Source organism: Podarcis muralis, chromosome 1 (assembly GCF_964188315.1).
Source record: "Podarcis muralis chromosome 1, rPodMur119.hap1.1, whole genome shotgun sequence".
Lineage (NCBI taxonomy): Eukaryota > Metazoa > Chordata > Lepidosauria > Squamata > Lacertidae > Podarcis > Podarcis muralis.
In genome coordinates this window covers 95519988-95543353 of record NC_135655.1, presented here as the reverse complement: position 1 = coordinate 95543353, position 23366 = coordinate 95519988, and the positions used below count along the sequence as shown (strand labels likewise).

At 40.2% G+C, this 23366-nt stretch overlaps 1 protein-coding gene across 8 annotated transcripts in view; it reads left to right on the top strand.

Annotated features, from left to right (window-relative positions):
- NCKAP5 (NCK associated protein 5) overlaps nucleotides 1-23366 on the top strand; it is a 604332-nt gene that overhangs the window by 290421 nt on the left and 290545 nt on the right. For all 8 annotated transcript variants that reach the window (XM_028744493.2, XM_077935496.1, XM_077935485.1 and 5 more), the window contains one exon: nucleotides 9247-9310. In XM_028744493.2, the coding sequence (XP_028600326.2) occupies nucleotides 9247-9310 (64 nt within the window). The remainder of the gene's footprint in view (nucleotides 1-9246; nucleotides 9311-23366) is intronic.

Genomic DNA, 23366 nt, shown 5'->3' with positions numbered 1-23366 from the left:
ACGGGAAGCAAACAAACAAGGGGGCAAGGCTAAAGAAAACACCACCTGCACAAAGACAAAAGCCACAACAAAAATACATGTTGTGTAGTTATGCACTTCAAATGTTGAACTTTTGCTGGATAAAGAACAGTTTGTTACTTGAATTGTTCTATAGCATGGATGGCCAACTCCCAAGAGACTGCGATCTGGCAGTGATCTATCCCCTTTTGGGGGGTTCAGATCAAAGTTGTTGAGTTTTTGTTTTTTTTTAGGAAGGATGGGGGCCATTTTTTGGGGGGGTTCAAGTAAAAGTTGTTGAGCGCCATTTCCCGCTGCTATCCCGGATTGTTAGATATCCCGTAGACTGTCCCCGGGACAAGTGAGGCTGCTGATCCCTTATTTTCAAATCTGAAAGTTTACAGCTATGGTTGTTGAGCTTCTTTGGGGGTGGGGGCAGTGATCTACCAAAAATGTCCAGTGATCTACTGGTGGATCACGATCTATCTGTTGGACGTGGCTGTTTTATAGCATTTATTTTCTCCCTTCCTTAGTCCAGTCACCATTGGCAGATGGTTCTAGGACTCACTATATTTCCACCATGCCAGGGCTCACCCATGTAAGAGCTGATCCACTGCTGTAGGAGAGGATAAAAGGCCCTCTTGGCGTTTACTCTGCATGTGGCACTCTCGTCACTGTAGTTCTTGTTTCTTTTTAAAAAAACAAAAAACTATCCAAAATGCAGCAATGGAGACTGCAATCTGCAGTAGAAGGGCCAGCAAGGTGAGAAGGGCAACTTAACCCTTGCCTTGTATTTTTCTTCTGGGAGAAAAGAATGGAGGTAACCGTATTTCTGGTATCATTTGCCCTAATTGGTCTGTTTCTAGGTTCTCCCCAAGTTGCCTTCTTCTGTTATATACAGTGGTACCTCGGGTTACATACGCTTCAGGTTACATATGCTTCAGGTTACAGACTCTGCTAACCCAGAAATAGTGCTTCAGGTTAAGAACTTTGCTTCAGGATGAGAACAGAATTCGTGCTCTGGCGGCGCGGCAGCAGCAGGAGGCCCAATTAGCTAAAGTGGTGCTTCAGGTTAAGAACAGTTCCAGGTTAAGAACAGACCTCCGGAACGAATTAAGTACTTAACCCGAGGTACCACTGTAGTTAATGTGTTGGTAGCCAAATCTGGTTTCAGCCGTGAAGTGTTGCATCCAAACCAGTGCTTAGGCTACATTTTCCTGCTCCAGGAAATGAGGAACAAGGCTGGGCTCGCTCAGACTGCATGCAGCAGCACAGAGCCCCATGCACAACTTGGTTTGCATAACTATGATGTATGGCTAGCCTTTGTTAGGCCAATTGCCATTTGGCTACTGTCTGGAGTTAGCCAACAGGCTACCAGCTGACACCTCTTTTCTAAATACACAAGTCTTGGGCATGCTTTAAATATTGTAGGATAGCAACAGTTATTGACATGCAAATGACTTTTTCCAGTGCTATGTTCCACTTTGGAGTTTAAAAATCCAGTAATGACTGTTAGGACTCCTCTAGAAGGTGATAAATCATGGCTAATCGTTGAAGGAAGAAAGCTGTAGTGATTGTGTGCTAACCACAGTCCTAGTTAAACTTGTAAATTAATTAATTGTGGCCGCATCTCCTTGGGCTGGATTCTTATAAACTTAATGAGAACAATCATGGTCAGTATTTGCTTGTGGTGGCATGCATGGCATTGAAGGCAGCAGCAATATATAGTGTTTTAGGCTAGAATAAGCACTATGCAAGAGCACTGACTTCCTGGTTTTGGATGTGCTGCCTGTCAAATGATGTGGAGAAAACTAGGTCCTAGATACTTTCAGTGGTTGAAGAGGGCTTCATATTAGTGGGTATTAATAAAGAGTGAGTGTGTGTGTGCATTTGAACAGCTGTCACCGTTTATTATTTTATTTTATTTTACATTGTGTAACATTAAAGTCTGTCCTACGTTAATTTAGGCCACATTTTACTTTGCAAAACACAACTTACCCAGACAATGAAGGGCATTTCCTTACCTGACTTTTAAAAATAGTGCCATAGCACATGGGTGTTTTGTAGCTAGACAAGTTGTGTACATGACCTCATTTGTTGTTAGCCCAGGAGGGTGCCAAAACTTTCTCAGTTGTTGCTTCTTTGTCGTCCTATTTAAACATGCAAGACTTCACAGCTGATGTAACAGAGCACAAAATGTTAAGTGAGAGGATGCATTGAGAGATGAATGCATTATGCAGCTTTGATTGTATAAAAAATATTGTGCAATGTTCCTTGGCACCATGAAACAAAGTTACAGGTAGTTTTGAGACTTACAGTGCAAACTGAATCATGACTGCTCATGATTCCTGCTGAATTTAATAAGGCTTACTCCCATGTCTGTGGGGGTTAGGATTGCATGAGGGTTAGGATTGCATCCTAAGGCACTATTGAGTAGCGCAAGGGTGGAGAACCTGTCAGACCCACTGAGACAAAAAGTTTCCCCACCCCTGGTCTAATGTATCTGAATACAGTAAAAGCAAGAACCGGCCACTGAGATTTCTCAATTGGTTTTTCATAGAACTGTAGGACCTTGAGGATCATCTAGTCCAGCCCCCTGCCACACAGGAATATGCAGCTGTCCCTTACGGGGATTGAACTGTTGCTGTTGTCAGCACCACCCTCTAGCCAACTGAGCTTTCCTGCTCATGGGGTATACTTTCCCAGAGCTATGTAAAATGTGCTGAAAAGCCAGGTACCCATTATTGTACAGTACATTTATATATTAATATTGTCACAGGAGCCCGAACTATTAAATGATGCTAACACACTTTTCTTTTGTTGAAGACTTTATTTTTATTTTTCAACACATACATTCCAAGTACTATTAACACTGAGTTGATTTAGACATCTCAATGAGCCAAGGTACTTCGTTAGGAAGGAGTCTGTGAGCTTCTCAAATCCTTCTCAACTACCCCCATTCCTTCATTGTGGCTGTGAGGGAGAGGCTGGGAGATTTGATTTCTGTTTCTTATCTGAACCCAACAAAATGTGGTTAGTCATAATTTTGCTTCAATAGCCCATGGTTGAAGTTGCCTTGTTTCAACAAGTCATAGTTAATCACAGCTTGTTGCCCTTCAATTCACTCTTCTTTGCGCCTCACATTCCTTGACTCCTGCACTCAACTAACTGGGGATAAATTACGTTGAGAGGGAGAATCCAATGTCATTGGAGGCCTGGCTTGGTATATAGTTTAAGGTTTTTTGTATGTAAAGTAGAGCTGTAGGCCTCATTGCGAAGACCTAAGGGGCCTGATAAATCCCCCACACATTATGTTTGACGTCCTTGTTGTAAGCAATGGTATGGATTATAAGGATCAAGCCCTGCAGAACAGGACATAGTTTTACTGTGCAATTGACTTATTGAAGGTAGCCCCGCAATCTATTTTTGGAACGTGTAGGTCATAGTGTCAATAACTGACTGTCAATTCCATCAGATTTATTTTACATATTTGCCTTATTATGTTCCGTTTATCCCTTTGCATTCCCTTTATGTCTTGTCCAGTCATCTTTGAGGGACTTACTCTGGAGCAGAACCTTGCACTGGCAGATGACACCTTTTTATTTGATGCTCAGCTCCTGAACCATGTGGCTAACTGGCCTTACAAGTTTTGTTTCCTAATTAGATGAGTTGAGTTTTTATAATGAGAGGAGTCATTAGAAGGCAGGATTAAAAACCAGCCCTGCTTTTAGGGTTCTTTAGCATACCTGCCAGCATAATGGAGATGAACGATGCCCAATAGGTATAACTGTTCATGATTTTGCAAATGGCATAATCTATTAATGTGAGCTTATTAGTGTGCTAATGGAGATACACTAAAAGCAAGACAATTCTCGGAAGCAGAACCTTGGTTTTGACAGGTAAAAATGGAAGTCCTTTTTCTTTTAGCCTTGAACAATTTGCCTGAACTATTATTATACATTTGTATGCTTGCATAAAAGAGTGCATGTATCTGGTCTGACCCTTTTATAGTTTGAATTTTTGCTCAGAAAAGATTATCTACTTTCAGGATCCTTACCCCAATACCCCATTTTACTTTTGGAGCAGAATAGAGCTTGCTACATGTAGTATATTCATTTTAATACAACATCTGAGATACACACACACACATATATATAATTCACTCTGTGTCACAAAAGGTATTTTCTTTATTAGCACCCACAATTGCTTATGTGTTGATTTCTTCACTTCTACAAAGATTGTTTCAAAGCACAGCTGTTTAGCTTTGTATTTCAAGTAAAAATCATGAATATGTTGGAATAGTGTAGTAGAATTTTAGTGTGTATGTGTGGGGACAGGATAGGAATTGCTACTAATTCCACGAAGTATGCTGTTGGTATATATTGGAGCTAAGATGATATCTGGAACCGGACTGGTGCCAAGGATTTGCCATTTGCTGGGGCCCTACACCCCAGCAGGGAGGTCACTGACAAGAGACGCCTAGACTTGCTGCATTGAGGAGGTAGATTAAGTTGGTGTTTGTGGAGTGTGTCGTTTCAAAGGTCCAGCAAAACCTGGACTTGACACTGATAAAAGAGAGGTTAAGATTTGAGTACCAGTTCCCTCTACTCAAACTGACTGGTCCCATTTTGAGTTTGGTGCAGCTCCATTCAATCTGTATCTTCCTCAAAATAGGTCTTGCACCCTACCCATTCCTATTTCCTCACTTTCCCAAAGGAGAAGAGATTTTGTAGCGTGCACAACAAGCAGCAGAGGGGATAAGTTGACCTGAGAGATCCCTGTGGAGCCTTAGCATGGCTGCACTGGGTATGCAAAATGTGACTTGCTGCCTGGTATTATGAGACTTGCATGGCAGTGTTCTGATCCAATGCCAGATCACACACAGAAGGAAGCATGGGTTGGTCAGGACCATGGATAGTTCCAAGTTAGCCACTTGCTCCAGCAAAGGTTGAGAGCAGACTGAGCCTTTTTAAGCTCCTGCTCTTAGACTACCTCTCTTGGGTTCCACCCGCTTGTCAATAACTCTAGGTTCTTAAAGCCCATTCCTCTAACTGAAGAGGGGCACTTTGTTCCCTAGCCTGGTGCATTCCCTACATTGCTGGACTGTAGAGGTACTGGGGGAGGTATTTGGTTCCTCAGGTGAAGGTACCTATAAAGATCCAAATTCTCGCCCTACTGATACAGGAAGTTCTTCTGGGGGCTCATATTCCTCAGCCTTGGACTCAGTTGTTTCCTGATCCTTCAACATCAGGTTCAGAGCATCTGATCTGTCTCCTTAGCTAGAAAGTCTGCAGCCTCTGACTCCATGTTGTAACCACTGCTGCACTCTGGGCTCGTAACATGCATCCATGGAGAAGATCTTTATGATTCAGTTCTGTTTTTTCCTTGTCCCTCTTCCTATTCACCATGATGTGGTCTCAAATAGCATGATGGTCCACTTCAGAAAAGGGTGTGTGTCTGTTGGCCTTTCATGCCCTATTTAGTCTGTCTTCTATTACTGTTTTCCTTGTGCTACAGAGGCATACATGGGTGTTTTATTGCCCAGGCAAATATATAGGGAGGGAGGAGACACAAATAAATTTTAAATAATATTTTGTTTTTATATAATTTGTGAAGCCCCAAGTCTAGCACTGTTGATTTCTATAGATGCTTTAAACTCTGTTTATGAACCTTACAGTTTGATATAGAACTTTAGCTAATGAATTATCCAGAATCACAATTGACAAAACATTATGGTTGTCTTTTACATTAAGTTTTCACTTTTCTTTAATGCTTGTTTTAGGATGAGAGATGGACAATAATTTCATATGGGACAAATCAAAATACTGGGCTCAGTATTTCATCATGGGGATATTGGACTGAATTTGGTTGACCCAGAAGCAGTTAAATTGAATCATAAGTGTAGTACTCTGAAACATTTTTAGTTTCAATTGACTTAAGTTGACTTATTTTGTGTATAAAATCAGCTTAAAGAGTGCTGCTTGATTTTGATTCTATACTAAATGTTTGCAGGTGTTATTCAAAATAAAATAAAAAATTAGCTTTTGTGGTCTAACATTCTAACTTTTGATGCAACTTGAGAGTGCTGGATAAAACTGAGGATTAAAAAAATCAACAGCATTGTGTCAGAAAGTGAAATTTTATTAGTGAAGTTCAAATGAGGTTTCGGGATTCTCAAAGACTCTGGAGACATTTAGCTGCCTTTCCTTTCCTATGTAGAATTGAATAGGGGCAGTCAATCAGTGCTTTCACTTTCCTCATGGAATGAATAAAGCTGAGGCTTTTATTTACAGACAGCTGAGATAAAGGAAAGGAACTGTGTGGTGGCCTGCATTGTTTCTACCAGCTATAATCTAATGTTGCTTCCACAGTCCTCCTCCCTGCCCCAGATATTTTTTTCTGAATAAAGAGCTCAAGGAATAATTCCTTTGGCATTAGTTTCTTAGTCCAAGATTATTCACATGTGTGAGAGTTGTTCCACTACAGCCTAAAAATGACTAAAGCAGCAAACCAGTACAGAAGCACAATTTGACCATTGGCTAGAACTAGCCGTACAGTCTATAGCTGACTGCTCAAAAGTAAGCCCCCTCCAGTTCAACTGGACATACTTTCAGGTAAGAGTGTATAGGATTGCAGGCTAAATCCCCGAAACATGATCAACTGCTTTGTAATTTGCTTGGGTCAGCATTTTATGCAGGGCATCATTAAAAAACAAACAGTAAATGAAGCTGGTGGTTGCTAATATACTGTGAGGTGCTGAACTTGCAGTTTATAGATTGCCCTTTTTAATGAAATAGCATCAAGGTCTTAAAAAAAGTTTAGAGCATGATTTATAAATCTACTTTATGAAAACCCCACAGCCACAGAAGTTTCTTTTACCATGTACCTTGTTCGGTTAATAGCAAGAACAGAAACTTTATTCAAAACTTGAGAATCAAAACAATGGTTATTTTAAGTGACATTCAGTATTTATACCAGCTACAATTTTAAGATACTGAAAGTCTGGAAATGGAAATGGAGAACCATGTTTTGTTGACTCCCCCACCCTTGAAAAACAAAAACAAAATAAAAATGCTTTTAACTTGCCTTGTAATTTTTCTTTTCCATGAAAACTCTGTAGAATTTGGGGGCATTATTTTAGATGGATCCTTAGCAAATTGGTAACAACAAGAACAACATTACAAAAGGTATTCATACAAACTGAGAACCTAGGTATGTGTACAGAGTTTCTTTATGAAGTGTTGAGATACACAAAATATGGCTTGATAATGAAGGGAAAACTGCATATAAGAATTAAGCAGCATGTAAGAGTGGGTAAATTATCAATCAAAATAACATATTAAGGACACAGAAAAGAATAGAATGAAGAGTTTTTAATTTGCATTACTTTTTTAAAAAATAGAGGTTCCAATTGCTCTGCAGACATAGAGAAAATGGGCAATAAATATGTAAGAAGCTAATTTATTAACTTGGTTCCTGCCTATTATGGGGAAGACAAGGAGACTAGTTTGCTGTCTGAAGACATAACTTTTCAAACACAATGACTATCAGTTGCAATGTATCCTGTGGATCCTCATAAATCACTATAGAGCAGGATTTTTTATTCCTCACTCTGCGGGCTTTTTTTTACCCACAGCTCTTCCCAACAGATTGGTTCACAAAAGAGCATTGCTGGCTCCGTCTTCTCACTCGTACTTTATCCAGTCCTACGCAGTGGGGTTCATTGGCAGTGAATGTGTCTAGGAAGGAGTTGCTGTCAGCATTGTTGACACTTTCAAAGAACTTTCTTGTAGAACTGTCAAGGAAGTCATTATTGTGTGCATTAGTTGTATCGCGTGTTTTTTAAGTATAGCGGTTGTTATTGGCAGTGTTGATTCCAAAAATTTATGTTGGTATTTGGGCAAGATGCACTTAGAGGTACCGTTGACCAGAAGCAAGCTGAACAAAGTGATACTTCTCTCAGAGCTTCTTGAGTGCTCTGGGCAAAGTGAGAATGGTCTTGGGAGTTTAGCAGGTGGAGGAGACTCTTGAGAGTCCCATGGACTGCAAGAAGATAAAACCTATCCATTCTGAAGGAAATCAGCCCTGAGTGCTCACTGGAAGGACAGATCGTGAAGCTGAGGCTCCAATCCTTTTCCACCTCATGAGAAGAGAAGACTCCCTGGAAAAGACCCTGATGTTGGGAAAGATGGAGGGCACAAGGAGAAGGGGACGACAGAGGACGAGATGGTTGGACAGTGTTCTCGAAGCTACCAGCATGAGTTTGACCAAACTGCGGGAGGCAGTGGAAGACAGGAGTGCCTGGCATGCTCCTGTCCACGGGGTCACGAAGAGTCGGACATGACTAAACAACAACAAATCTTGAACCTCTGTGGAGCTATCTTTGCCTGTGAAACCTGTGACTGTTAGGGAAGAACACATGTAGGGAGGGAGTAGGAGCATGGCGGCTAGTCCCACATGTAACCACTTGATTGTACAATCACTACATGTAGTCATTTGCCATGGTTTTTTGTATGGACTTATGGGTACAAACTTTTATGGACATGCAAAATGGGTATAGGGATGGCTGAGGGAACATGGAAAGATAGGTCCACATTAACTCAGCCATCTGTACAATTTCTATGCATTTTCAGGCTTGTGTACATGGTTTAGGACCATATATAGGAACAGTACAACTCCTGCTGCTCCCCAATCATGCATCCTGTTTTATTCTCTTAAGATGCTTTGAAATGAATGATATAGAGATGGAGTTTCTTTTTAAAAGAAATGGGTTATCATTTCTTCTAAAATTCATATTTTTGGTATTGAAAAAGTTCATGTTTTTGGTCTTTAAAAAACACCTTTCAGTTTGCTTTTAAGTCTACTTTACTTTTGTTGCAGAAGTTAGGGAAGTAAGTGTGTTATCACAGAGTAGAATAAAAGTCATATGCAGAACCATAGACCATTTATTAAACAATACTGTATACCAAAAGTGGAGTTTTCACATACAGTTATGATCGCAAACCACTTTTGGGTTCCCACACCCTGGGAAATAGTAGGTGCTTATATGTATCAATTTCGCTGTCAAGAAATACAACAAAAGCATACAAGTGCTTTAAAATATATGTTATAAAATATGGCAGATAAATCAGTTTCTGCCAAGGGGGGTTGCCGCATTGATGAGCAAGAATGCTATGGTGACATACAAATGATACATTTTCCCAGCTGGTGAAAAACGAGCTCCTTTTTATGCTTTTCTTCTTTCCACAGGGAGAAGCTGTCTGTGGCTCGTCTACAGCAGGAAGTTGCGCGAAGTAAGAGTGACAGAACAATGGTAAGTTTTGGCTTCGCATTTGTGATTTGTCCTGTTCCCATTCAGGCTTCACACACACTGGCTTTGTCTGTGATTACAATCAAAATGTAAACGTACGATTTTACAGATGATGAAATCATAACACCGCTTAGAAAGAGATCACTTCTTTTGATAGCAGGAAGTGGTAGAGAATCCCAGGAAAACATTATCGGCCATCATAGTGGCTTGCTTTGACTGCTGATGACCATATGAAAAATCATGCTCATTAGGTGCATAAATAGGCAATTTTAAGATTGAAATCAGATACACTTCATTAGTAATTAATCACCCAGTGCTAGCTATGGAGAATGGACAAAGAAAACCATGGAAACATGTGAAAGATTGATCATGCTCATTCTTAAGTCTTTCTTTCTATTCACCTTTTCCATACTCCATGGAAATCATTTTCCTGCTGTTACAGTGTGAAGCTAGAACTTGGCAGTAGCTTGGTTTATAACTGTGACCACAATTTTAGTGAGCCTTCTTGCACTTTTTCTTTCTATACAATACCTTTCTGAATGTAGCCTGGTTGTGTTGGTCTCCCCCCCCCCCCAAGATGAAGATAATGTTCCTGTGTTGGCTAAGTGAAACCCAAGGATTAAAAACAAAAGGCCCCATCCCTCTCTGTCATTTCTCATACCCATATACAAGCATGCATTATAAAATGCAAACACAAGGTCTTGAACTGGCAGTCTCTAGTTATGATGGCCATCCAAGCTCTTAACAAAGGCAGTACTACAGAGATCAGCCAGTCCACGGTCAAGGAAGGCTGCCTCTTTACAGTGGTAGGTCAGGTGAGGTGACTGTCCCTGACTGCAGTTAAAGCATCAACTTTATTGCTTATTGATCTTCTCAAGAGATAGGCTCTTCATGCCTGCTACACTTTGCCTTTCCCTTTACAGGAGCTGCAATACACTTGATGGTCAGGCACTAGCATCAGTTCATATATTACTGCATTTAAGCAAACTGCAGAAATATGAGTGACCTACTTCTGATTCACTGTAAAATAAATTATATTTGAAGTGGGACTTATTTTCCTTGCAGTGATCTGGAAGCGCACACACACACACACACACACACACACTCGCATCTGTAAGTTCCATCCTAAACACTAATTGCATGTTTGTTGAAGTTGAGTTCTTATTTATTGGTATTTCATACTTCACTATCTTGTGTTTGCCCTTCATCTGTCAATTCGGTTTTGAATGCAATTATTAGGTAGCACACAGTTTCTCAAAAAATGTAACTTGAAAAAAGAGACATTGCACATACTTTTGTAAACCAAGAAATCTTTAATAAAAATATGTTTAAATAAATAAATAAAATAAATCACTTAAGCAATAAGAATCTAAGGTCAGATATGGGGGCTGCAAGTGTTGGTTGGCCAGAGGTGTCATTCATCTTTATGCCAGGGGTACACAAATGCTACCTTCCCCACTAGTAAAATGCAAAAGTCTCTTCAAGGAACTCTTCAAGGAACTCTCAAGTGGGCAGAAGAGAAAGTACTTCAGTTCACAGTGTGAAAACACGCATTGTCACTTCACAAATTTTCTAGCTGGTATACACATTAAAATGGAATAAATATAGTAAAATCTAACATTAAATTCCAAAACAGCCACATGTAGGCAACGTAAGAAAAGAAAAAAACAAGCCATGAGTAAATCCCACTGAAAACCACTAAAAAGCACCCAACTGTCATCTAGTGCAACGTAGGTTGAAGCCATACTGTTTCTAAGTGCAGCTTGTGGAAGAACTTACCTTCGGCATTGCATCCTAATGCCTGATTAGGCCAGGTGCTGTTGTAAGGATTTGTCAGTTTCCTGAGTTTCATCACACCATGGATTGGCTGGAGCATGCCTTAGGCTGCTGAACTGAGTGTTAGTAGTGACTGCTTGAACAGAAGCCGCAGCTGCAGCAGCAGGATGCTAATTGCGACCAGCATCTTTCCCAGTTTAACCACTTGTGTGGCCTGGCTGTGGCAAATATCAGTGCTAGGCCCTCTGATGATGTTGACTCTTAGCCCTCAGGCAAGAGTAGCTGCACCCTGCTGCTCCTGGTGCTCAGTGGTAGGTCTGAACTCACTGAGGATGAAAAGCAGCAATGAGCAGGCACCGTGATTTGAAGCATTGGTCCCTTGCTTATAGGTCAGCACCAATAAATCCATTTACATGATTGTCATTTTCTACTGATAACAAGACTCTGGTTAAAAAGGAACCCATGCAACCTCTGGGCTAAGAGTCTCCTAAAGCTGTGTCTGAATGTAGACAATGGCAGAATGTAAGGATGATCTAATCGAATGATAAGGTGTATCTAATCTAATGATCCAATAATTTATATCTGGCCTATGATACACTGGGTGGTTCTTGAATTCATTTTGGTAGACTTCCAGTAATCATTCTATCAAGGAGGGTTCCTTAATATCACATATGTATTTGTTTAAATAGAAAGTTCATTGGAACTTTCCCTGATCAACACGATTTGTAAACAGATGAAGTGAAAAGGGCCCTTTTCAATTGTGACTTGTAATGGTGCATTTATTGTTGGCTTTTTAATATTTGCCACCTGTATCTCTGCAACACCTGTAGATCTGGAGCAAGAACGTGTAGCATGAGAACTTTTTGACCTCTGTGTCTTGCACTTTCCATTTGTCCCAAGATTTTCATGCCTTCATAGAAAACAGTTTCTAGTTTATACTGTTGCTTTCTCAACATGAATAGTGTTAAAAGAACATGCTGTGTGGGATTTCATTCCATTCATACAAGGTTCGGTGTTAATCTCCCTTCTGACTATAACCAGCTGAACATTTCATCTGTAGCATTTGTAAGAAAAGGTTGTGACACTATCCCAGGTAGCACACTGAAGTCACTGCAGCAGAAATTAGTGGACCAGTATAACAGTAGCATTTGCAGCACAAAGGTGGTTTCACATACCTGTCAAAAACAGTACATGCTCATACTCAGAACAAATAAGTGGCACCTGTATAATAGTTGCATTTGCAGAACACATTTCTTGTCAGAGGGGAAAGGCTGTTCAAGTTGCCCTGATTCTGAATGTGACTCAGATTCATTTTGAAATGTCATGGGCCACTTGGCTCTGTCAGGAAGTGGCATGGTTTGACAGCCCCAGATACAAGATAAGGAGGAAGGAAACAGAAATGAGTAAGATGGGGGACTGGAAGGTGGGCATAAGATAATTATTTGTGCCTAAGTTGGCGAAAGGTGGAGTTTGGAAGGTTGTCCTTCTCAGTTTGCCATGCCTAGTGAGCATCTTGATGAAGATTGGCATCTTGAGGTTGCAAATACTGCTGCCATTGCAGGTTGGGACTAGCTATAGAACTTGTGCTGGGGCAGGGACCTGCACTACCTTTAACTGGCATGGCTTTCCCCCACAGACTTCTGTGGATTGTAGTTGGGTTATAGTTGGGTTAGATCAATGTTTCCCAAACTTGGGTCTCCAGCTGCATTTGGACTACAATTTCCATTATATCTGACCACTTGTCTTGCTAGCTAGGCATGATGGGAGTTGTAGTCCAAAAACAGCTGAAGATCCAAGTTTGGGAAACACTGGGTTAGATTTTTAGCGCTATCACTTACAGAAATACAGTGTCCCAGGATCTCTGGGAAGAGGGAATGGTTGTTAAACTACTTTGGCTGCATTGTGGACATGCCCTTAAATTTGCATGTGGCCACAATTCAGCAGACAATTACATGCACATTATCTGTTGTTTTGTAGCTAGTGCTATAACTTGACACCGCATTGTTTCCTATGGTAGAAAAACATGAGTGTCTTCAGTGAAACAAAATACCCAATATAACTGAAGAATATAAGCAGCCACAATTATTATTATTATTATTATTATTATTATTATTATTATTATTATTATTATTTTATAACATTATTATTAATAATACCTGCCCTTCACCAGTAGGTCCCAAGTCACATGTGTTTGTAATGATTTATATTTTAGCACAAGTCAGATTTTCAGCATTATTTCATCTAATATTTGCGGCTCATACTCCTATTCTTTGCATATTTCAGAATCCTATGTCTCCTCCTAACAACATTAGCTCTTACTGCATTTTCTTTGTCCATTGGCCTGTAGCATAAATTATGGCATTCAAGCTATTTATTTATGAAGGTTAAAATGGAATCAGTTGTGTGATATTCCCTTTCATGTTGGCGTAGATGTCACTAAGGGTGGGCCAGAAGCCCTTATTTGCTGTGTTCCCCACTGTGGGTTTAAGTGATACAAAGTGATTATCGTGGCTTCTTCTCTGTATCCATCTAATTCACACCTGCACCCTTTTGTAGAAACACACCATGTTAACTGAATATGAGATCCCAGCTGAATTGGTCCCCTCCCTTTTCGTAATCCTTCAGCGTTAGATTGATTTATGAATGTATCAGATTCTTTGTTAGCATGTAAACCTCTAATTAATTTAAAGCCCTCCTGGGAAAAATTAAAGCCCTGGTTAAGACTTTCAACAGGCTCAGATGGTGCTAATAATAGGAAAACAAGTTATATTAATGAGTTTCAATGTGATCATCCCTATCACTGCTGTACCATAATTTCTGGCAAAAAAATATAGCCCACTATATTAAAAAAGAGGAAAGAAAAAGGTTGAGCATACAAAGAACCCTAAATAAATTGTGCTGTGCCATTTGAGATGCTACTTCTTTGAGTTCTTGAGAATTGAGTTATTGAGAGATATAATGAAAAGTCTAGATTATGAAAAGCCAAACCTGATTGTTTATCTAGCAAGATTAAACTTTCAATAAAAAAAAAATGGGGGGGAAATGATTTTTCCTGGGAGTTTTTGTTTAATAAGGTGCCCTTTTGAAAACATAACTGTTACGTTCTGACTTCCTGATATATTGAATGGCACAATTCATATGCTTTTGGGTATGCTCCAGTTAATATGTATCTATTTTTAGGTCCTATGCCAGCCAGTTTCATTACACTGTGCTTATTAAAAGGATGCATTACATTTTTTAAAAAAAATGCATTCACATAGAGTCATTATTTAAGTGTCACCTTAATTGGAGAATTCTGCATTGCCTGGTTTGGTGGAAGGGGGAGAATAGTAATTTTCTTTAGTGAATTTTCCATCTAAAAATATTTGAAATGAGCTATGAATGATACAGTACATTGAAAGGGGTTAGTTCTAGGGTCAGCAGAAGACTGCTAACTTGGTTAGTGCCTCCCTTTCCTTTGCATATGCTGAAAAGTCACTCTGGATGGTCCGTAATTTGAGGAATTTCCCATTGAAGCACACCTATGGTGCAGCCCACACTGTTCAAGGGAGTCAACTGTACACACATTTTGGGGGGAAACACTTGCTGATGCAGTTTTGTCCCCACCCCTGTGTGTGTTCAGTCTACACACAAAATGACTGAAAAATGCTTAACTGGGCAAAAGATTAGAGAAATTGTGAAAGGTGGCTCATAAAGAAGTAAAAACCAAGAGTTCAGTGGGACTCTGTGAAAATTGTATAGGATTATTGGTGGAATATTAAACTGGGGAAACCGTAGAAGTGTAAGAGCTAGAGCAGGGGTTGGCAAACTAAGGTCCGCGGGCTGGATGCGGCCCACTGGGCTTGTTAATCCAGCCCACGAACCTTGCGGACCCTGCCGCCTGCTAAGTCAGTCCCCGCGCTAAACCGCCGTGGCTGACTTCCACAACGCTGGCACGGCTTCGGATTGGCTGCAGGAAGCTCCCGAACGCTGAAAACCCGGAAGTAAGTGCTCTAGTTTCCAAACATTTTTCAGAAGCTGAACATCTGATGCGGCTTCCACTCGGGTGCAGGAAGCTCTCCTTGAGTGCAGTCGGAAGCCACGGCTTGGTTTTCAAATGGTTTTGGGAGTCAAACAGACTTCCGGAATGGATTAAGTTTGAGAACCAAGGTTCGACTGTACTATAATACAATTCAAAGCAGTTTCGTAATAACAGCATAAAATATTATTTAAGATGTGCTGCATATTGTAAAGAGATGTTTTACACCAGCTTTCTTATAATGCAGGGAAACTGTAATATTTATTTACTTGGTGGTTGAGCAGGCAATTGAGCCCAGTTCAAGTCCAACATTGTGTCTGCTACAGCACTAATAGCACTACCCTTTAATGACATATACGTACAAAACCTTATACCCAATGAGTTTGCATTCTTTCTGGAAGCATACCTCCTTCTACCAGCAATAAGTCAATGGCTTCTTTGTGACTGACAGCGGTTATGAATATATCTTGCAATCACCCATCCTTCACTGATCATGTTGATTCTATTGGGCCATAGTGGAGAAAGGGCCATAGCTCAGTGGCAGAGCAACTGCTCAACTGCTTTGTGTGCAGAAGGTCTCAGATGCAATTCCTGGCATCTTCTGAGACTGTGGGAGAGACCCCTTTTTGAAATCCTAGAGAGAGCTGCTGCCACCCAGTGTAGACAGAACAGAGCTGGATGGAACATTGGTCCGATTTATTATAAGGCAGGTTGCTATGAAGAGGCCTCTAAGGTATGTATGACTAAAGCTCAGTCGCAAAAGAGGGCTCATGTGTTGAGAGTTTTGTATTGTTTTTTTAAACACAGAGTGTTTTCAATATTCCAGAGCACCACAGTAAGGGCAAAGTACTTACCATTGCTATAGAGATTCCTGCTTTTATCGTTTAACCTTCTCCCTTAATGTCTGTGTATTTCTCTTTGCTATTGTAACTCTCCCCCCCCCCCAATGCTATGCGACTTCAACCTCTTCTGACATTAATGCTGCTCCATTAATCAGCTGGCAGGGAGTGCATCTGAACTCTGCACAGTTGGCTGTGTGAGAGGTCCAGTGCGTTCTCTCGGCAGCGTGCTGGGTCTTTACTGGGGGAGTTGGGAGTTACATGCCTGCTTTTGAAATAGCTGTCTTACACATGGAAGCGCAATGTACCTCCTCCAGCTTGGAAGCGCTTTTCTATCACAGAGGAGATAAATCTGTGCAATTGCCTGGGGCAACTAGGAAGTCTGTTGATGCAAAAGCATTAAGGTCATTTGGAAATTGATGTTGTTTAGTAGTAAATGAAGTGTTAACAGATGAGATACAAAAGACTAAATTATCCAATTTTTTAAAAAGAGAATTTTCAACATTCAATGTTTTTGAATTGGTTTCCAGTAGCTGTAGCTTTAATAAAGAATAGCACATTCTTGTAAATGTCTGGCATTTCTTCTAACATTTCCCCCAGGATTGTTCTCCGTTATTTTCTGCTCGCATAGGTGTGAATGTATGTATAACCCTGTTTTGCTAAGGTTAATTGCAGATTCATTTTTGAAATCAAATCCCATCCCAAAAGGAGAAGCGTAGGTGAGGCCAGCAGACGTGTTGTGTGTGTGTGTGTGTGTGTGTGTGTGTGTGTGTGTGTGAGAGAGAGAGAGAGAGAGAGAGAGAGAGAGAGAGAGAGAGAGTCAGTCAGTCAGTCAGTCATTCGGCCTTCCATAGATCACTGGGTGCAATTTAGTGCTACCCACTTCCAACCATTCCATCTGCACAAATGTTTCAGGTTGCCAAGTGTAACAATATACCTTCTCCCCCACATGCTGTTTTGTGGGTTAGGTAAAGGTAAAGGGACCCCTGACCGTTAGGCCCAGTCATGGACAACTCTGGGGTTGGGGCGCTCATCTCGCTTTACTGGCCGAGGGAGCCGGCGTACAGCTTCTAGGTCATGTGGCCAGCATGACTAAGCCAGAGGTGAACCAGAGCAGCGCACGGAAACACTGTATACCTTCCCACCGGAGCGGTACCTATTTAGCTACTTGCACTTTATTTCTGGGGTGTGGAGTAGAAGATGGGGAGGAAGACCCTATTGTGCAAGTGGAAGTCCTTGTGTAGGGCTTCTCCTGATGAAGCAGGTTAGGAAAATCTGGGTGCCTAGCTGCAATTGCTTAGAGCAGAGATGGGGGTATCTTGCTACCCTCCACATGTTGTTGGAGTCCAACTCCCACCAGCACTCACTGGCCTGGCCCAGTGGTCAGAGATGATGGAGAGTTGTACTCCAGCATCATCTAGAGGGCCACAGGTTCCTTGCTCCTGTCTTCAAGAAATGTCAGCAGAATTTCCATTGTTCTGTGAAGCTGAATTGCTCACATATGTATCTAATCTCTGCAACAAGAAAGCTCATGGTTTTTTTTATAAGGTTGTTAGCAAAAGAGCACCATTCTGACACTTCTGAAAATGTTCAAGTTATGAAATCTAGTTTGAATTTAATTTAACAATGAACATTAAATTATATTAACTCTTTGACAAAGTGAAACTCATTTCCATTTCCTAATCTTTGAAATGACCTTAAATGCCACCCTGTCGTCTTTTGGAAGTCTGCTGCTAGGAATTTTGCAGTGTGGTGCCAGGAAATAAAAACCTGTTGCTGAATGACTTCTGTTTAAACTCTGTATCATAAATCATCCTTTCAGACCCTGACTCTATTAGGCCAACTTCTAACCCATATTGTGTTAACTTGGAAGTGCCCTGCTAGGGTTCTTTAAAAAGTACTGTACCACATATTTAGATTTGCTGCAATGTTACCACTAAAGCTGGAGCCACAACAGAACGCTGGACCTTTTCTTTAAAGCAATTTCATCTTCTACCTCATTTCCATTCACGCCCCCCTCCCCTTTGGATTTGCCTTGCATGTTTCTGTTTAACACTCTATTTCTGCCTCCTGCTGGACATCTCAGTCCCTTTTTTGTGGTAGATCACACTGTGCAGATTGTATGTTCTGCAAGCAATTCCTTTTGTTTTTTAGCCTTCTGTTTAGATATAACAAGTTACAGGCTAAATAATGATGATGTGCATCCTGCATATTCAGATTCTGTGTCATCTAGAACCTCAGCAGACGTGCTTTCTGAAAGCTGCCCTCTTAGTTGCCAGATGGTTTCAAACTCCAAAGCATAACTCATTGATTGAACTCAACATTAGATTTTTCACCACTTTATCAAGATGTTTATTGGTTTGGGGTTTCCTATCATCTCTAGACTTTAGGAAGCATATTTGTGAGGCACGTGTGACAATAAACCACACTGTAGGACAGGCTTACTCAGCCTTGGCCCTCCAGATGTTTTTGGCCTACAACTCCCATGATCCCTAGCTAGCAGGACCAGTGGTCAGGGATGATGGGAATTGTAGTCTCAAAATATCTGGAGGGCAGAGGTTGAGGAAGCCTGATGTAGGACTTGCTTCAGAATAAGTGTGTACAGAAGTGGGCTTTAGCTTCTTTAATTTGAGAGTGTGATTGTTTCATCTTAAAAGGGTTAAAATAAAAAAGGATTATAAGAAACCCAGAAGCTAAGGGCCAAACCATCCTATGATACAAGAGATCCGTGCATGTATCTCCTGTTGGATGCATGCTACTTTGGTGACCAGTAATGAGGATGGGGTTAATTTTAACCATTTCCTTCCATGTTGGTTTCCCAGTCTAAGCCTCCAAAGTAGCTATTAGCCCAGTGGAGGGGCAAAGGGGGAAAGGAAATTAAATGTATTATACCTTTTCCTCCCATTTTTCCTGCAAAGTTTTAATCAGAGAAATAGTTGTTGGAAAAGATTGATCTCCCCCCACATCCAAAGCTGATTTGGGCTCTCCACTGCTGCTTTTAAGCATTGAAAAGAGATGTTAGGTGAGCTGCAACTTATGTCTAGTTTGGGCCTATCTTTTAAAAATTGTTCTGTATTTTTCAGAGTTTCATTTTCTCACTATTTTCCAGGAAATGTAGAGTTTATCTCAGCAGTGCTCTACTTAATAGTAGTAAACACTACTCTTACTAAATTCAAAGTAAAAGTTTTGGCTTTGACAACCCCTGTAACTGTTAAATCATTTTCAGGATTAAAAAGCATCAACATACCTGATGCATTAGTCTTGTGTGCATGTTTCATGGATGCCTTGGTTTTCACAGTGTTTTTAAAATGAAAATGCACTCAGAGCATTATCACATTTAATGGAATGTGCACCTATTGTGGCCCTGTTTCTATTATTCCTCTTAAGAGTTTCTTCCTGATAGGCTTGCTTTAAAATAATACCAGCTTTTAATTTCCCAGATCATAGCTTTGTTTAGCAAGAGTCAGTGCTCAGCAACTCTTATATTCCACAATGATCTTATGAATAAATCCACTTCTTCATCTTCCTTTACCTTTTTTATAATTAAAATTAATACAAATACTAACTTGGTTTCCCCCCTCATTTTGAACATGTAACTTATATTGAGTTTCAAGAGGAACCCCCCCCCCCAATATTTTTCAAAATACACAGTTATCTGTGTCACCAAAAATGATCTTCAGAAAGAGAGGAGATGATCCTTTATAACTGGCCGGAATATTCTGTTTCCTTCTGATTTTTTCTCCTTTTCCCCCGAATTAATGAACATAAGATTTATCGTAACATATTCATAAAATATATGATGAAAATTTGACCTGTTTATAGTGTGAATTACATTATTGAGTCTCAGCTCAGTAAGCAATAACTCTGGCAGTTCTTAATATAACTGATTCTCCTTTTCTTCCAGAAGAGGGAGCTGTATACATTTAAATAGTTCCATTACTAAAAACAAAACAACAACACACAACCACCTCTGTTTAAGTAGAATCTTTATCACAAGTGATGATTAGATTTGCTTGTTGCATTTTCTCTATCTCTATATTGAATGAATACTACACAGAATGTACAAACTTTTTTTTTTTAGTTCTTCTTTCACTTTGACAGCAGCATATGTCATATTGTATTAAAATATCAGCCTAGCATTAGGCTGAAAGACACTCTTACAGCCTGATACTAGGCTCATGTTTCAAGAGAATGAGTTCAAAACTAGTATCTGTAGTGAAAATGCTATAAAGTTGCAGCATTGGTGGCATTCTTTAAACCCTATTGAATCAATTCCACTTTAATTTACAGTTATGTGTAAAATTTGGTCACAGCACTTACTTATAAATCCCAACTTTCTTTAAAATGCTGACTTTCATATTTACTGGAGGAAAAACATGGGATATACTGTCCTTATTTTTAGATTTAGTTGGATGCAAGGGCTGTCTCTCAAGTCTTCTTGCTGGGAGCAAATAGAATTGAAAAAAGCAGCAGAATGTAATTTTGAGTTGGTGCTCAAGTTCACATTATTGCAGTACATTCTTTGCAACAGCCTTTTGAAAAGCATTAAATCTCTCTATCTCTTTCTCTCCAAGCACACACACACACACACACACACACACACACACACACACACCACCACCACCACCACAACAACAACACAAACACACCATAATTTGTATAAGAGGATAACATGAGGTTGTTAAGACCTCAGTGTAAAATACATATAATATTTCCAAAAGTACAGGATACAAGGTAAAAAAAAAGTAGCCCTGAGGTAGAAGTTGACATTTATACATTAGATAACCCATGCAGAAGCTGATCAAGGGAAAGTTGGAGGGAGTTCCACACTATCCACTGGGTATATTTAATATCACAGAAGCAGTTCCCTCTAGTGTGGAACAAATCCCATTTTATGGCTAGGAACAGATTATTCTGCCTGGGGCAATACCTCAGTAGCTAATAGATACGAAGTGCATAGACACTAATAATACTGAATTGTGACTACTTTAATTTTAAAAGGTTAAGCTCAGCAATCCAGAGCCCTCCCCATTGCCCAGGGGCAGTGGTGTGTGTTGGAGGTAGGGTAGAGCTGGGTTGATGTTTTTATAGCAATGCTCTTTTTTAAGTGTTGGGAGAAAGTAAAATTTATAGACATTAGTTATTGTGGTGTTCAATTTGAGTTGATATAAAAAAATCTCAACTAATAATTAAGAGCAATATTGTTGCATGAGGAAACATACAAGGGGGCTGTAATCATAGTATAAGTTTCCATATTATAGCATTCAAAAAAAGTATCTTAACTTCCAGAATATTAGGTGGGTTAAACCAGTGTCACCTCTTCTGTCAAATTATGCACCACTTGATCGGATTACTTTGAGATTGTACAAAAATCATTTAATTAAATGCTTGTTTATTTAAAATATTTATTATCTGCCCTGCATACTGTGATCTCCAGGCAGGGAACAATAAAAGCATGTTAATAGAACCCATTTACAACAAATAAAATTAACAAAAACCATCAGAGGCATAATTCACCTTTCAGGTTTCTTATTTACCTAGAACCAAGCAAGCAAGCCAGCCTCATTTGTTCAGCTGCTACTGCTCATTTCTTTTTCTGTAGCCTTCTTATGTGTTCAAGGTCAGGCCTTCAGCTCACTGATAAGAATTTGAAAACACAGATTTATGCTACTCGCAGATGTTTGACCCCAATGTCCTACCCGTGCCGTATCGCTATACGTGCATGTGGTTTTTCAATTATCAAAGTAATATATGCATCATCGTATAATGCAGCCTGCAGTTTCTCATCAGTGCTACTTGTGAGGAACTTGAGAGCTCTTTACTAATTCAATTTTGTTGTCCTAACAATAACAGTAACAAATACTGCAGATTTCTGTGGAACCACATTTCTCGCTAACTCAAGGAAGTTGTGCTATAAAAGTGGGTCAAGATTTATTTTCAGTGTTAAAACAAATTCCCATCCCCTCTAGTGTTCAGTTAAGTGTTCTGATCTACCCAAAGTTAGTCATTGCTTTTGGGATTATGAGTCCTGTTGCTTTCAGAGCAGTGCAGCTACATCGGAATCAGAAAACACATGCTGTGGAAGCTGCATTTGCAGAGTTAATCAGAATGTGGGGAGAATTTGACACTGGACCCATGGATAAACAGGAAAGCCACAAATGATGGGTTGAACATTTTATTTAAATTGCATCTGCCGGGGAAATTAGAAGAGTAGGAACCTATCTTAACTACATCCTTGGGCCAGCCAGACCTTGCCCATTCTCAGGGTCATGACAAGGCATCACCCCAAAGCTTGGGCCCCACTTTGTGGTGAATAAGGATGTCTTCCTATCCCACCCTTGCCCAGTGTCCACAACTCCAGGCAGATGTGGCAGGTGAGCCTCAAGAACGTTCCATACCCAGGCTAAGGTCCCCATAACACTGAGACCTTCACCTTCAAAGGTGCCTAAGCGTGATCACCTGCTGCCATATCCAAACTTTGCCTTTCCTACAGCTCCCTGCCAACAATGTAACCAATGAAACCATGAAACCAAATCAACCAGAAAAGTGTCCTGATCCACTTCAAGTTAGCCATGGCATATAGGAAGTAACATTGTTTTCAAAGCTATGCAATTTAATTTTTTTTAAATTTTTTTGCAATTTCATTTTATAAACATTCACTCGCTGAGTTAATCAGAATGTGAACACTAAACCAGAAGTATTTGTGCAAGAAGAGCCTACTATGCCAGCACTTTTTTGTCCCAGGGAGTTTATGTTGCCCTCCTCTGACTCAAAGACTCCAGTTTAGAACTCCTAGTGACACCGCCGTCTTTCCTGCTCCATTTGAGAAAATTACTGCTAAAGCAGATTGGTCTCCTTTAACTAAAATGGCTCCTCTCATGGAAGGTGGAGGCAGTGACTTTGGAGTTGCGTCTTCATCAACCTTCAGCTCAATCTGATGATGACTGCTTCTGTAACCATGTCTGCACTCTGGTCTTATTGACTCTCTTCATGGAGTTGTCCAGAATGCCGCCTTCCATTGTCAGCCATTATGCTTGGCAGCCACACTTAAACCAAAGGACTATCACTTGCATCTTCACATAGAATACGGTAGTTCAGTAAAAGCATACTTCAGGTTTAAAAGAATGCCACTTTGGAACCCTTGACACCAAACTACTAATTTTTGCCTAAATTCTCACTTTATAGAAAATGGAAATACTGTCCTGTTTGTGGGCAGTTAGTTAACAATGGGACAGAAGAGTTGTAGTGTTAGCTCTGTCGTTATGAAGACACCCCACTGATGTTTGATAAGCCAGCTGCGGCGCCTGTACAGCTTTCCAACTAAATCAGCAGGCTGGAAGCAAAAATACTTTCCCCTGCTGTTTTGTTTCACTGTTATCAAAAAGTTTATGAACACATTTCATTTTAATAATTAGTTTTGAAAAAT